The sequence below is a fragment of the Tasmannia lanceolata genome, unplaced genomic scaffold (genome assembly GCF_043159265.1).
Source record: "Tasmannia lanceolata isolate RefF3 unplaced genomic scaffold, GAP_Taslan_0.1 ptg000016l, whole genome shotgun sequence".
Taxonomy (NCBI): domain Eukaryota; kingdom Viridiplantae; phylum Streptophyta; class Magnoliopsida; order Canellales; family Winteraceae; genus Tasmannia; species Tasmannia lanceolata.
In genome coordinates this window covers 19533072-19547174 of record NW_027518693.1, presented here as the reverse complement: position 1 = coordinate 19547174, position 14103 = coordinate 19533072, and the positions used below count along the sequence as shown (strand labels likewise).

At 40.2% G+C, this 14103-nt stretch overlaps 2 protein-coding genes across 2 annotated transcripts; both read left to right on the top strand.

Annotated features, from left to right (window-relative positions):
• Positions 1-1281: 1281 nt before the first annotated feature.
• LOC143848606 (histone H4) lies at positions 1282-1913 on the top strand. Its single transcript, XM_077357582.1, has one exon. It carries the CDS (start codon positions 1364-1366, stop codon positions 1673-1675), a length of 312 nt encoding a protein of 103 aa, XP_077213697.1. The 5' UTR covers positions 1282-1363; the 3' UTR covers positions 1676-1913.
• Positions 1914-2796: 883 nt separating this feature from the next.
• LOC143847985 (uncharacterized) lies at positions 2797-12762 on the top strand. Its single transcript, XM_077356755.1, has 7 exons — positions 2797-2933; positions 6548-6892; positions 6991-9764; positions 9850-9968; positions 10116-11220; positions 11922-11975; positions 12621-12762. Exons 2-7 carry the CDS (start codon positions 6869-6871, stop codon positions 12760-12762), a joined length of 4218 nt encoding a protein of 1405 aa, XP_077212870.1. The 5' UTR covers positions 2797-2933; positions 6548-6868.
• Positions 12763-14103: the final 1341 nt, after the last annotated feature.

The following is a 14103-nucleotide window of genomic DNA, read 5'->3' as shown; positions in this document are numbered from 1 at the left end:
TTAGCACTATTGGAAGATTAACGATTAGTATAAATGTAAGGTCCATTACTTTTTCGCCTACTTCGCCCTCTGTGTAAGGCCCCACTAGTATATAACTTATAATATGTGGGCCATTAATTTTTTGCTGTTGGTGTCTCATCTTAGCCCAGGCAGTGGTTTGGTGCCGATCATCGGCTAGCGTTTGTTTCCGGCCCGCAGTCTATGTGATCATTAGGCTTTCTATCCATGCTTCACTAGTATTCAAATTGATTTGGGCCTCATTGGTTTTTGGCTTTTTGCCCATCATGTCCTCCATCTAAGCCCTACTAGTCATTCATTGATTATTCCTTTTATGTAGACCCTAATAATATATACACCTCTTAACTATATCCGGGCACCATTATTTGTTGTTAGAGGCCATATATCATAGTCCTACTAAACAGGTGGGGATGGGGCTCATTTCTGTGAGGCCCTCTACCTAGTATATAACCCATCATTATACATATATTATACATACAGGCCTATTGATTTCGGGCTGTTGGAAGCTTATCTTGACCGAGGTTTTAAATTTCGGTTTCGGTACCCATTTCGACCCACCGAAATCTGAAATTTCAGCGAAATCCGAAATTTCTGGCCGAAATTTGGTATTTTGGCTCTAAATTTCGGATGAAATTTTGTAACATTTTTAAAAAATAAAAAATGGCATTTAATCGGACCGAAATTTGGAATTTTGCAAAATTTCCAATTTCGGTCGAAATTTAAAACCATGATCTTGACATTGCTAGTCGATCATTATTAAAAAACTGACCCTCGATGTAGCCCCCTAATACACCACTAATTACTATTCATGTGGGGTCTTTTGTTTTTTTGCTATTAGAACTTCTCTGTAGGCCCACTATTCAATTCATTGGTGTACATATAGACCCCACTACCTATAATATACTAGCATTCCTGGCCGATGATAAGCATGTGTAAAATGGTGGGACCCACACTATATGCAATGAAATATGGGTGCCAGTGATAAGGACCCACTTGCCAGCTATATGTTTAATTAATCTTGCTAACTTTGGCAGTCGCGGCATTCATCACATTTCCATTTCAAAACTGAAACAAACACAACCCCCGCTGGAAATTTGACCGCGCTTTCCACGTCATCAATCCGTGCCGTGTAGAGTATATGCTGTCCGTCGATCTGAACAATCAACGGTTCAAAAACTTTCCAAAAATTCACAGCGAATAGAACCCCGCCAATAAGCTCAGACAAGCTGCTGTATAAATATTCCCCAAATCATCCTAAACTCCCACTCCACTTAGAATTTTGGGTTTGCAGAGAAATTTCAGGAAAAAAGACAATCTTTGTTTTTTTGCTCTGTTTTTCTTAACAATGTCAGGACGTGGAAAGGGAGGCAAGGGTTTGGGAAAAGGAGGAGCTAAGCGTCATCGGAAGGTTCTTAGAGATAACATTCAGGGGATTACAAAGCCGGCTATCAGGCGACTGGCGAGGAGGGGAGGCGTGAAGAGGATCAGCGGTCTCATCTATGAAGAGACTAGGGGTGTTCTCAAGATCTTTTTGGAGAATGTTATTCGTGATGCCGTTACCTATACTGAGCATGCTCGCCGGAAGACTGTTACTGCCATGGATGTAGTCTATGCCCTCAAGAGGCAGGGTCGAACCCTATATGGATTTGGGGGTTAGGTTTTATTATCAAAGTCTTGCTGTCAAGAAAAGAAAAAATCTAGAGATGTAGGGTTTTGGACCTTTGGTCTAGGGTTTTTTTTTTACATGGGTAGGGTGGAAGCAAGCCAAAAATGTATGCGTTTTCTATTTTTGAATGTGTGAAATTTGTGAGTTTGCTTCATTCATGTGGTGTTTTGTGACCAGATCTTCTATTGAAAAAAAGAACAAATGAAGGGGACAATATATTTTAGGGAAATGATATAGGCACAACCATGTTTTAATAATCGCACTAACTCAGCCTGTCTTTTGTTTCTCTAATTGGCTTGTGAAAGTTTTTAGGAGCCGTAATGATCTTCAATAGCTATTTAAGTAATAAAAGACAAGATTAGCTAGTGTAACTATTAAAATACGGTGTGCTGATATCAGTTTACATAACAGAATGTCCAAAATATCCCTCTTTGATGGTCAAATTTTCAAATCAATATCCTGTCTCCGGATGGAATTTCATCTTGTGCCATACTAATGGCCACTGAAACTCCGGCAGGTGAGTGCTGTATGAAAGTGGTATTTTGGTTGTAAATTCGACCCTGAGTTAAGGCCATTCTTGTCATTTCAACATCGGTGCGTAGGCCATTCTAGTCAAAGGAACGCTAGTCATATTTCATTTGATTGGTTCCGTACAAAGTGTGTTCCTTTTACTCATTTGCGTTTGACTGTGGGCCCATTGTGATGTGTCAAATTGCCGACGCCTTTACCAAATAGCGCAATGTTTACAGTGACGAATTTGTAGATTACATATTTTCTTATGACATAAATACCCCAATCTTCTATTAAATTGACAAGCTAAAATTTGCTTTGGTACACCTGGCAGTAGTAACAGGGCTGTCTTGGGCAGCCTTGACACAGATGTGTCTTCCTAGCGTTGTTTTTAGAATAATGAAAGCGACGTTACCCAATGCTGTGCCTCTGCCTGCTGGATTTTGTCTTTTGTGTCTTTTTCTTTGTGGAAATGCGGGAGTCAGTTGGGGCCCACTTACTTTTGGCAGATACGTTATTTTCTGACGTGTATGAAAACGTAGGAGGCGATGTGTACGTGTCAAGCCAAGCGCGTGAAACGTAGACCGTTCTTTTGTAAAGTCCAACAAACCGCGTCAAAACCCTAGCTAAAGCTGAAATAGGAATAAGAGAGAGATTGTTATAGGGTTTCCTCTTTCATTCGAAGATTTCGTGGAAAATCAGACTCTTTGTTCTTTGATTCTATTCTTTTCTCGATCAGGTAATTCGTGTTCCTCTCCATTTTTCTTCAATGTTTTTTTTTTAAATTTTTGTTGATTTTGCTGTGATTCCTTCAAATCTGAGCAGTATTTATACTTTGGATCGGTTGGTGATGGTTTTAATGTTGAGGTTTCCATGGATCTGACATGTTGAGTGTTTTAGGGTTGTGATCTAGCTTGAAAAATCCTTGCTTCGTTATGGATTATGCAGATTTTGATTGTAGAACTGTAAGGAGGGATGAAGAGACTGGAGAGCTGGATTTTGTTTTCTCAGCTATTCTAATGAACGGTTTTTCTCTAGATCTTTCATTTGAAGGAAATCGGGAATGCCTGTAGAGAGATCTGTTGTTTTTGAATTGTGTTTTGAAGATATTCCAGTGAGGAATTCGTATTAATTTGCTGTTCCTTGTGAGATGATTTTTTCTCCAATTTCTGATAAGATTTCGTAGAAATTATGTCGAACAACTAGAATGAGGGGAGAAGTCCGAACAGCTGATTTTTGTAGTTCGATTCATTTCAAGGTCTTTGTGCTGTTTTATGAGTTTCTTTTTGTTTGTGGATTGGTAGTGTCATTAGATTCCAATGGATATGGCTAAGATTGTCCCTTATATGTAGTTCTAGTTGGAAGTCCTATTTCTTCCTTTAATGTTCGATAACATTAAAAGAAAAATGTGGCTTGTTGACCATGAAACATTAGCATGAATATGAAACATAGGAGCAAACGAGGCAAACCGAAATTATTATTATTATTATTATTGTTCTTGTTGTTATTGTAATTATTATTAGGGATTTGTTAGGGAATTTTGTGGCTGAATTTTGCATGAGAGAACAGCCACACAGGCTTACTTTTCAGCACATTTTGCCCTCTCCATTTAATTCATCTGAAGTGGCTGTTCTCTCATGCAAAAGCCGGTCATGAAATGGCTTTTTGCAAAATTGCCAAGCAAATCGCTCATCATTATTATCATTATAAACAAATTTTCGTTATATAAAAGTAACGCAGGCAAAAACAAACAAAAGCGTGCCGTTTCTCGTTAACTACATAGTGTGGAATAAGTTGTTTGCTCCTCAAGTTTTATTTTCCTACTTTTTCTGGTATCAAATTTTGTTCATTTGGCTTTATTTTAGTATCATTAGAAAGGTTTTTAAAGTTACCCATCTAACGAGGCCAACATCATGCAATTTAAGATGTGATTTGAGAAAGGTATGGGTGATTTACGAACGTGGTACATGTCTATTATGAGATTTCTATTTTAGGGTTATTTTAGTCAAGTTTTAGCTTTTATTTATGTTACTTTAGATCGATGACTGAGATTAATTTCTTATGCCTTAAGTTTGCTTTAAGGGCTTTTCCTTCTTATAAATAGATGTCATCCGAGCATTGTAAGGGACTTCTTTGAATTATTGAATGAAAATTAGCCTTTAGCCTTTTTTATTATTTGGGAACTTTTAGGTTGCTAGCCACTAGGATTAGCCCCTGTAGACTTCGACAGGATCGAAGTAAATATCATCCCCTTCGATGGTGATTGAAGTATTCTATTCCCTAGTTCCTTTTTCTTCTTTATTTTATCTTTTTGTCTCCTCTGCTAGGCAAGAGGAACCTTGAGGTTTTTTCGACTGCATGAAAAAGAAATGGATCAATTCATCTCGTTTGCGTATGGACCATTGATATGGACCATCCAAATTTTGTTCATGTGCAATCTCTGGTGAGGCTCACCTGGTCAAATGCCCATATCAATTTTCGTTTCGGCTATCCATATGTCAAATACACGGGCGTTGCATCATACTGTGATGCACATGGTTTATGGTGGTTCATTCCTATTTTGTAAATTTTTTCTCTAGGACTAATCGTTGTGATTTTGTTGTTTTTCCATGTGTTACTTAGCATCTTATTATCATTTACTCCCCAGTTACCATTTCTAAATGGTATGCCACTCATCTCTTTAGCCTTCAGACTCTGGTCGATGGTTGTTCGTGCAATTTGATTCTGGCTACTTTTATTCACCATTAGCTGAAGTGGTAGGTGTGCCACTTTTGCATCACGTATCCTTCACAAGCATGCTTTCACAGTTTGGTATGATCTCAAATTTGTATAGTTTGAAGCTACATTGAATTGGTGGTGACATTTAATGGTCTTCTCCACTGCCCTCTCACTGTCAGATTCCTAGAATGCATACATTGTTTTCTGAGATGTGGTGGTATACTTGCTATGAGCATGAAGATGGATTAAATGGTTAATCCTTTTGGTAAATGTGGAGAACTTGGATGCACATTGTCAAGCAGATGAGGGCTTGGTTTTGGAGGGAAAATTGATAGTTGCGATTTAGCAGTGACTTATCTTGATAAGTGGTATCCAGATGGCATCTTTAAAATCAATTCCGGGTTTTTTTTGAGACTCATTTCTGGGTTACACAGCAATTCATTCAGAAATTCCCCGAACTTGGATCTAAAAAAGAAAAGATGCTTGAATGGGAAAAATGTTTATGTTCAGATTGCTTCTCATGCTTTTAGTATCTACCTCTGGTTGTGTTATCAGAAATTCTGAATGTATTAGGTTCCACCTTTCGTGGTTTCTTTTAGCTAATATTTATATTTTTGAATGGTACTATTTTTCTATTCTAAAGGATTGTTCCCCATCGATTCCCTCTCTTAGGGATAACAGCTGCAGGATAACTTTTTTGGGAGTCTGGCTTATACTATGCTGTTTGAGGAGACCTGTAAATGTATAAACCTTGGGAACATGGGTTTGAAATAACTGAAGTTGTGAATTGGACTTCCTCATTTATACCTGTGAACGAATAAGTTGGATTGTAACAGCTACTGGATAACTTTGTTGGTAGTGTAGCATATACTTCTATGCTATTCAAGGACAGGTGTGTGTGTAAACCTTAGAAACTTCTGTGGGTTGAGGATAGCTGAAATGGTGGAGTAGACTTTTATCTTTTATACCTATGACCAAATAATGAGAATATGCAGTCAAAGTTTGGGACATTTTTTTTTTCACAGTTACTTCCAAACTATTGGTTTCTGTTGCAGTGCCTAGTGACGTAAGGATAACTTTTTTGGGAGTGTGGCATATACTTCTATGCTATTCAAGGACAGGTGTATGTGTGTAAACTTTAGAAGCTTTTGTCGGGTTGAGGATAGCTGAAATGGTGGAGTGGACTTTATCTTCTATACCTAGGAGTGAATATGGAGAATATCTAGTCGAAGTTTGGGACATTTTTTTTCATAGCTAGCTCCAAACTAATGGTTTTTGTTGTGGTACCTAGTGATGTAAGTGCTGACTGGATCAAAGATTTTTCCTTGGATTAGATGGAGACTATCTAATCAAAGTTTGACATTAACCTTGTGTGTCATTTATGACCAGCAAAGTTGTAGCTTCAACACCTGTTATCCGATTGATGTTTCAGCATCATATGTAAAACTTATCACTGGTTTCCTAGAATCCGGGAATTTAATTCTAAGATCTTTCACCTATACCTGTCCTTCCATGTCTTTCCTCTTTGAGGAAGATTGCCCTCGTCTTCTCATCAAGATGGCTTTTGATACATTGTGATATATTTTCATACTGAAGCGAGGATTCTAATTTCATGTTTCATCCGTGTGTTTGTAGGTCATATAAATGAGTTAAGAGTGTTATATGGCTGGTCTCTGCTCCTCTGTATTTTCTTGTAAGCATGTGCAACTTTCATGCTGTGAAAAAGGCTCAAGGAATGTAACGAGCGTAGTTCTGCCACAAGCTGCATGATCTTACACAACGGAACATTTCTTCGGCGACAACACATTTGATTTCAGAGAAGTTTTTTCAAGCCTCTCTTTGGCGGAAGAGGCTTGCCCTGAGTGTTCTTCTGAAACACTTCAGTCAGACACCCCGATGATACTTGAATAGGAGAATAGGGCTCTATTCTTTCTAGCTATAAAAAAGTTTGAAGATATGCCAAAATCCGAATATCAAAAGGTGTCTTTCTTTTTAATTAACTTCTACTAAATACGTTGTTTTAGGAAGTGTCTAAATTCTATTTTCGGATATTAATTATTGAATTTTTTTATGGGCAGCTTGGAGTTAATCTTCATGGTCGGCAGTCTAGCGATTCTGTTGCAGGTGTACCCCTCAAGAAAAGGAGATTCCCATCAGTTCGGTCTACATCACCTCCACCTCAAATATCTTCACGACCAGGGGAACCTCATCTTCCACAGAAAGAACCTTCTATCTCGCCGCTAGAGTCATCGTCATCAGATGCAGGTGGCCAGACGAAGGTCTCTGTTACCATCAAGGATAGTACCCTGGAGGGTGGAGGATCTTTAACTGATAGAAATATTAAATTGGTGCCAAAACTTGAAATGTCTCTTGGATTAGATGTTCAGCACTCAAATGTTTTAGTCTCTGCCGGGACTGGGGAGAAAATGATCAGTGAAGAAAAGTTTTTTCCAGAGGATAGGCTTGTGGTATGGAGAGTCCCTGAAAATACGGAACTGCCATTACCTATGAAAGAACCTTTTGTGCTGCCTATTGGGGAGGCCATAAGTGGCGAAGGGAAACTTGTGCCAAGTGATAATTCTGCATTTCGTAGGGTTCCTGGAAACACCGAATTGCTACTAGCATTGAAAGAACCTCGTGGGCTGCCTATGGACGGCCAAAATAGTGGTGGGAACTTTCAGGAGCAAATGAAATTGGATCAGCATTCATGGAGTCTTGGTGTTCTTCATGGCAAGCAAAACGATATGGATTCAGCTGAGGAACAAAATAATGCTAGTAACAGAGGTGATGTAACCGAATCAAAAGCTGATGACACTCGTCTGCGTTCAAACAGGTCACACTGGGATTTGAATACTATGATGGACACATGGGAAGGCTCTATGGGAGATTCAATTGTGAACCACCCGTCAGGTGGATCTGATGGGTTAGATCCGGGTGCCATATGTGACAAGAAGCCTGTGATATGCCCGACGGAGAAAGTTCTTAGAGAACCAGAAAGCAGCCGTTTAATTTCAGGGATGTATACCCCTGTTAAGAGTGTAAACACCTTAAAGTTTCCTAGTTCCTCTAGACTTCCGGATGAATGTTATAATTTTGAGGCACACCTCCATCTGCGGCTTAGTCCTTCTCCCGGTTTCCAGTCATGTTTCAATTCAGGACCTGTTTCCCCATCTACTAGACTAAACTCGATGAAGGAATTTTCTGATCTCAGTTTGTCAGCAAGCCCGATGGTACCCACTGGTAAGTCAAAATTTGTTGATTGTAAAGCCATAAAGCCCGAACCAAATGAGCAAGGTAGTAATATACCGGTGCAGGAATGCAAATTGAAATTGGTTGATCAAAGCATTGTAAAATCTGAACCAGTTGATGAGTGGGGTCAACGCCTGAAAACAGTTGATGCAAGCAATCCGAAAATAGTGGAGTCTAGAATTGTAAAATCTGAACCAGTTGAGAGGGGTAGTAAAGAAGACCTCACAACTGCGGAAGGAACGTCTGGCCATTTGGAGCTTCATTCTTGTAGACCGGAAGTGCCTATTAATGACGGGATAGCCCAGGAAGGAAATGGAATTGTCAAGTCCCAAGATCTGGCTTCGGAATCTGTGGTTACTAGTCTACGCCTGAAGACAGTGGATGCCAGCAATCCGAAATTAGTGGAGTCTGGAGTTGTAAAATCTGAATCACATGAGAGGGGTAGTAAAGAAGACCTCATGAATGTGGAAGGAACGTCGGGCCATTTGGAGCGTCATTCTTGTAGACCGGAAATGCCTAATGACAGGGGGATAGCCCAAGAAGGAAGTGAGAATGCCAAGGCTTCAGAATCTGGGGTTACTGGTGATAAAGAACCAATGACTACTGATGGGTTGTTAGGAATTGTGCAATCGGCCTTTTCCGAAAATACTAATCCTCAATCATCCAGTTTCATTTTGGGGAACAATGTTCATATGGATTCCCGTGCAAATGCTGATGAAATACCTGGAAGTGACGAGGATGAGAAGATTAACATATCTGTAGAAGTGGATGATCCTTATGATTCTGACGCATCTGACTATGAGTCAGACGGTGTTCTTGATACGGGCAATATGGTGGTTAAGCCACAGAATGACGATGATGACTTTGAAGATGGTGAAGTCAGAGAACCATTGGTTGATGGTGCTGTTGAGGTTATATTTGAGGAAGGGGAAGCAAAACATGTAGTTTATGATGACTCCGATAATAGGGAGGCTAATGTTGCTGGTTGTCCAACGGATGATCATGTCATGGTATCATTACGTGTCGAGTGCAGTGATGGTAAAACAGAGAATCCGGGTGAAACCGAGAGTGCTCATTGTATTGAAAAACAGGAAAACATTCTTTGCAATGAGACGAGTGATAAAGTCAATAGTATAGAGCAATGTATAGAGCCGTGTTTACAAGAATCCTCTTCCATTGAAGTGCCAGCTACTGGATCAAGTAAGAAAAGAATCATTAAGACTGTTCGTAGAGTCCCACGGGATCAGTTGGGAAAAGATGGCTTGAAGAGACCGGAGAATGTGTCTGTTCCAGAAGCTAGTGCAAACCGAGAGACATTAACGGAAGATGCTAGGGATGACACTGTAGCCCTAGTTGAGAATGTCAAAGGAGTAATCCAAACAGGAGAGAGCCATGCAAATTCCCCTCAAAAGGAGCCATTTGTAAATGATGCGCAAGCAATTAAAGATGCCGTTGGTAGGTCCAATCCAAGCCGGATTATTAATTTGGGTCGAGCCCCTAATGGATTATCTATAGGAAGAACAAGACCCATTCCGGGCAGGTCATTCGCATCACGATCTGAAAGAGGAAGATTTACTCATAAATTACATCCCAGGGGAAGTAGGTGATATTTCATGCTCCCCTAGCTAGCTGTTGTCATTAAAATTTTCAACTGCATTATTATTTGATTTTTTCTTGTCTTCTTTCAGAGCTGAAGGCTCCATGCATGTGTTCCGGAAATTTGGAAGAGATAGGAATCAAGATCAACTAGTTGAAAATTCTGGACCTGATTTTATGCATGTCAGAGGACAGTTTGAAAACCCTTCAGGTACTTCACATGGTGATTGGGATCCTGATCAAGATTTCAATTCTGAACACTATACTGGTTCGACTGGTTTTCGATTCCCTAGACCTAAGAATGTATCTGCAGTTGCTGCCGCTAAGCTTGAATATAATGGTTGTGTTGTTGCACCAGATGGAACAATCGTAAGTGGTGAGAGGCCAGGGAGGAAGCTCGTAAATGATGAATTGCAAAGTTACCGTCATCCACCATCTAGAAGACGAGGGAGAGGACCCATACTGCCACTTGGTATGCAAACGGCACACCGACCTCTGAGAGACCTCAGCCCTGATAGGTACATCAGTGGCAATGCCCCTGATATGGTTGCACTGAGGCATGAAGAAAATTTCATGAGGGGTTTACCTGATGAGATGATGGAACCTTTGTTCCCACGTTCTCAACCACAATATGATCGAGTAGACAATCCTTTTCCTTTTGTTCGGAGAGAGAGAAGCTTCTCACCACCTATGCGGAGGAGGGGTTCTTTACGCGTACCTCGCATTTGCTCCAAATCTCCTCCAAGATCCAGAACTCGCTCGCCTTGTCCATGGTCATCACCTAGAAGAATATCTCCTGATGGGTTTGATGGACATCCAGAACTGATGCACTGTAGATCTCCGCCAATTTTCAGAGTGGAGCGGATGAGGTCACCTCATCAACGGCCTGCTTTTGCTGAAGATATGATGGTTAGAAGGCATGGTTCTCCTCCTTACATAACTCGATTGAATAACAACATTAGAGATGTGGGCCCTCCAAGGGAGCATGATCATCCACGACCTTTCATTTCCCATAGGAGCCCATCGGGCAGGGTTTTGCAGAGAAGAACTAGGAGGATTGATATGATAGACCCTCAAGAAAGGACAGAGAGTGATGAGTACTTTGGACCTTTACGCCCTGCACGATTTCATGAGTTTCCAGGTGATGAGTGTGTTGATGAGAGACGAAAGGGTAGCGATAGGCGTGGGCCAATTCGTTCATTTAGGCCTTGTGATGGTGATGGTGACGGAGGCTTCGGTTATCATGTGGAAGATGGTTCGAGGCCATATAGATTTTGTCCTGAAGTTGATGAAGAGTTTCATGAGAGGGGCGGTCCAAGGGACATTGATGGGCGTGTTAAGAACCGGATAGGGAACCCTAGGAGACCAAGAGGCATAGAGGAGCGACAAGATAATTACAAGTATGGTGGGCGGGAATGGCAAGATGCTGATTTGAATGATTTGGGCCGACCGAAACGCGGAAGGTTCTAACAGAACACTATTTCTGCTATAATTGTTTGGAGCATCACATTCAATCTGTGGAACGAGAATGGGTCCAGTGGGGCTTAGGTTGCTTATTAATCTATTCTTTTGAAGTTGCTTACTTATGTACAGTTCTAAATGAAGATTCCATACTGAAAGAAGCCTATAACTAGGAGAGAAGTCAGCATGCCTGTTGTGGTGAACATGCGTCTTGGCTTGTGTCAATATGCAACCAAGGCTACAATTATAGTCCATGCTACAATCAGGTGGATTTCCCCTTACTTGAAGAGCTGCTTTGGTAGAGTGACTTCACAGAATTATTTGATGGAGGACCTTTCGGAAGCTCTTCTTAAATTTCTTCAGCTTTCAACTGGTTTTATGCTTTTCTTTTTTATGACGTAGGGTTCTGGTCTTATGCTTTGGTTGCTCAAAGACTACTTATCAAGGAGGTTTTCTAGATTCTCGGCCATAAAGCACTTTTAATGGCCAAAGTAGGCTAACCTTGACTGTCACCAATGTTTCACCTTATTGCATGTGGCAGACTTTCCCACTTCTCCGTCATCTCAATCTGTATTTATGTTCGACTATTACTGCCTACGTCAAATTACTGTAAGCTGAGGAGCATGCCTATTAAGATCCGTAAAATCTAAAGTCCGCTACCTAAGGATCTAGGTAAGTTGGTATGCTTTATATTTATTTCCAGATGGCGGAGCATTGTCAAAGGCCTGCCTTATGCTGTCTGCTTTGATTATTTGAGGTAATGGACTGAGCTGAACATTCTTGCTTACTAGTTGTCTTGTTCTGTGATTTTTCTTCCAATTGGATTAGGCAATAGTTGCAATGGGATCTAGTTCTTGGTGTGTCATGGTTAAAATTTACATGAAATTGCTTGGAATATCTTTCCCCTTTTTAAGATTGATCTGTTCGAGGTTTTCCCTGCTTTTGCCTTAGAGGATAAATGTGCTGAAGTGATGTGTGAATCAGTTGTGTAGGAAAACAAGCATCATCTGTTTGAATTAGAGGAAAATTTCCATTCTAAGCCGGATTGACATTTAGGCTTCGAATCTTAAAACTGTTAAAGGTGGCAATTTTGTGTCACTGATAGGTATCTTTGAGTGACGGAGAAATGTGGGTTCTGAAATCATTGAAGCTATATTTATGGAGTTGGAGAGTGGTAGTTAGGATGATTGGACGTCTGTTTCTGCATTTGTTGTGAGAACTGAAAGTTTTAAAGATCAAAATTGCAAAAGGATCAGTTTTGATTGGATAAGTGGTCTGAGATTTTTTTTCTTTGAAATCTCACTAAACTAGGTTCATTACTCGGGGATTTGGCATGATAAACTGCTTAATGAGTTGGGCACTTCATGTTCTTGAGCTGCCAATTTGGGTGTTCTACTTTTAGCCTCTCTTTGGTGAACCTCAACTGGGTGCAGTGTGGTGATCTGTTTCTGCATCCAGAAAGGAACTTGTGTAGCTGGTTCCAAGTCAGGAAATTGGGAATCTTGGAGATGAGTGCTACATTGGCTTTTGGAGCTGCTTCCTAAAGCATCTTGTTTTACTGTTCTGCATTTTGCTTGTGGACCTTTAGGAGCAATTTGCTGATTGTGACATTGAGCCCTCATGATTCACCCCCGATGAATAGTAGACGCGGTTGGTGAATTCAAAGTATGTTCTTCATAGCAGCACATTGTTGATGAAGACAATAATGATTCTGCTCTAATTCTAGAGATGATGCATTTGCTGTAAATGCCTACTAAAGGATGAGTAAGGGCTTTAGGTGGGATGTTGACATTGTGACGGGCATAGCTAAGGATGCCATCAGTGATCTACAGTAGTGGAGCAATTCCTGTTTTCTGGAGGTAGGCCTCTGTTTAGGATTTTGATTCTTTTAGATGGTAGATCTTTTCTAGACCTATGACAGAGATTGGACCAAGCAACAGTAGTCTCACTTCACCAAAAAACCAAACTGAAGGTTGGTAGTTGATCACTTGAATTCTGGATGGAATGGGTGCAAAAAAGTACCTAATGTTGTTAGATCAGCTATATATAAAGATGAAGATGCGAACTTTTCCATGTGAGAAGGATTTATCGCTGTAGTGAAGGCTATATTCATCACCCACTGTAAGCTCTGATGCTGCAATGTGGTAAGAAGCTTTCTTTTGTTTCTCTTTTTTGGGCATCGGCTAGGGTGGAACTTATCGAGCATTAGGGCCTGATCTCCATCTCTAAACAGCGTCCGTGTTCTTTTTCGGTGGTTATGATATATTGCCTGTTACAACAGTATGAGATGGATGGTTTGTCCATACTTGCAACACATAACATTTGACATTGCATCCAATGTAAGTACTCCGGTTGGGACAAGACATTATAATCGTTTGGCTCTGAACCTGTAAGTTTCGATTTTTGGAAATGCCTTATATTTCTTTAGTTTTTATTTTGGCAAAGGATTTTCTAAACTAAGGAACAAAGGGTTATGAGGCCTACAAAAAGTTTTAGGAGATGGTTAAGGGGCAAAAACGTGTGACTCAAAAATAATTAGCAATAAGATTAGAGAGAACATACATGATTTTGAAGAGGAAAAAAAGAAGAAGGAAGAGAACCTACACAATTTTGAGGGGACAAAAAATGAAGTACTAGAGTTTGCTTGTAAAACTGCAATGAAGCAGGAAATGAATGATCAACAAACTGGAGACATGGATCAATGATTTACGATTATCTTTTGTCTACGACTACGATGGAAGTAATCTACCTGGAGGATTTTACTGTGACAATTTGCCAAACAAAAGACATTAACTCTCAGGGGGAATATTGATTTCCAATCTCTCTAAGCTGGCAAAGGGTTAGATTTTTGAACTAGATGCTCTTAGAATGATCCGAGAGTGAAG

Bases quoted from the DNA above. Each gene is read 5' to 3' on its own strand.
- LOC143847985 (XM_077356755.1), top strand. From the start codon at position 6,869: ATGCCAAAATCCGAATATCAAAAG. The intron at 11,221-11,921 runs GTTCTAACAGAA...ATTTATTTCCAG, and splicing joins GGCCGACCGAAACGCGGAAG to ATGGCGGAGCATTGTCAAAG. The intron at 11,976-12,620 runs GTAATGGACTGA...TTCTACTTTTAG, and splicing joins GTCTGCTTTGATTATTTGAG to CCTCTCTTTGGTGAACCTCA.
- LOC143848606 (XM_077357582.1), top strand. From the start codon at position 1,364: ATGTCAGGACGTGGAAAGGGAGGCAAGGGTTTGGGAAAAGGAGGAGCT.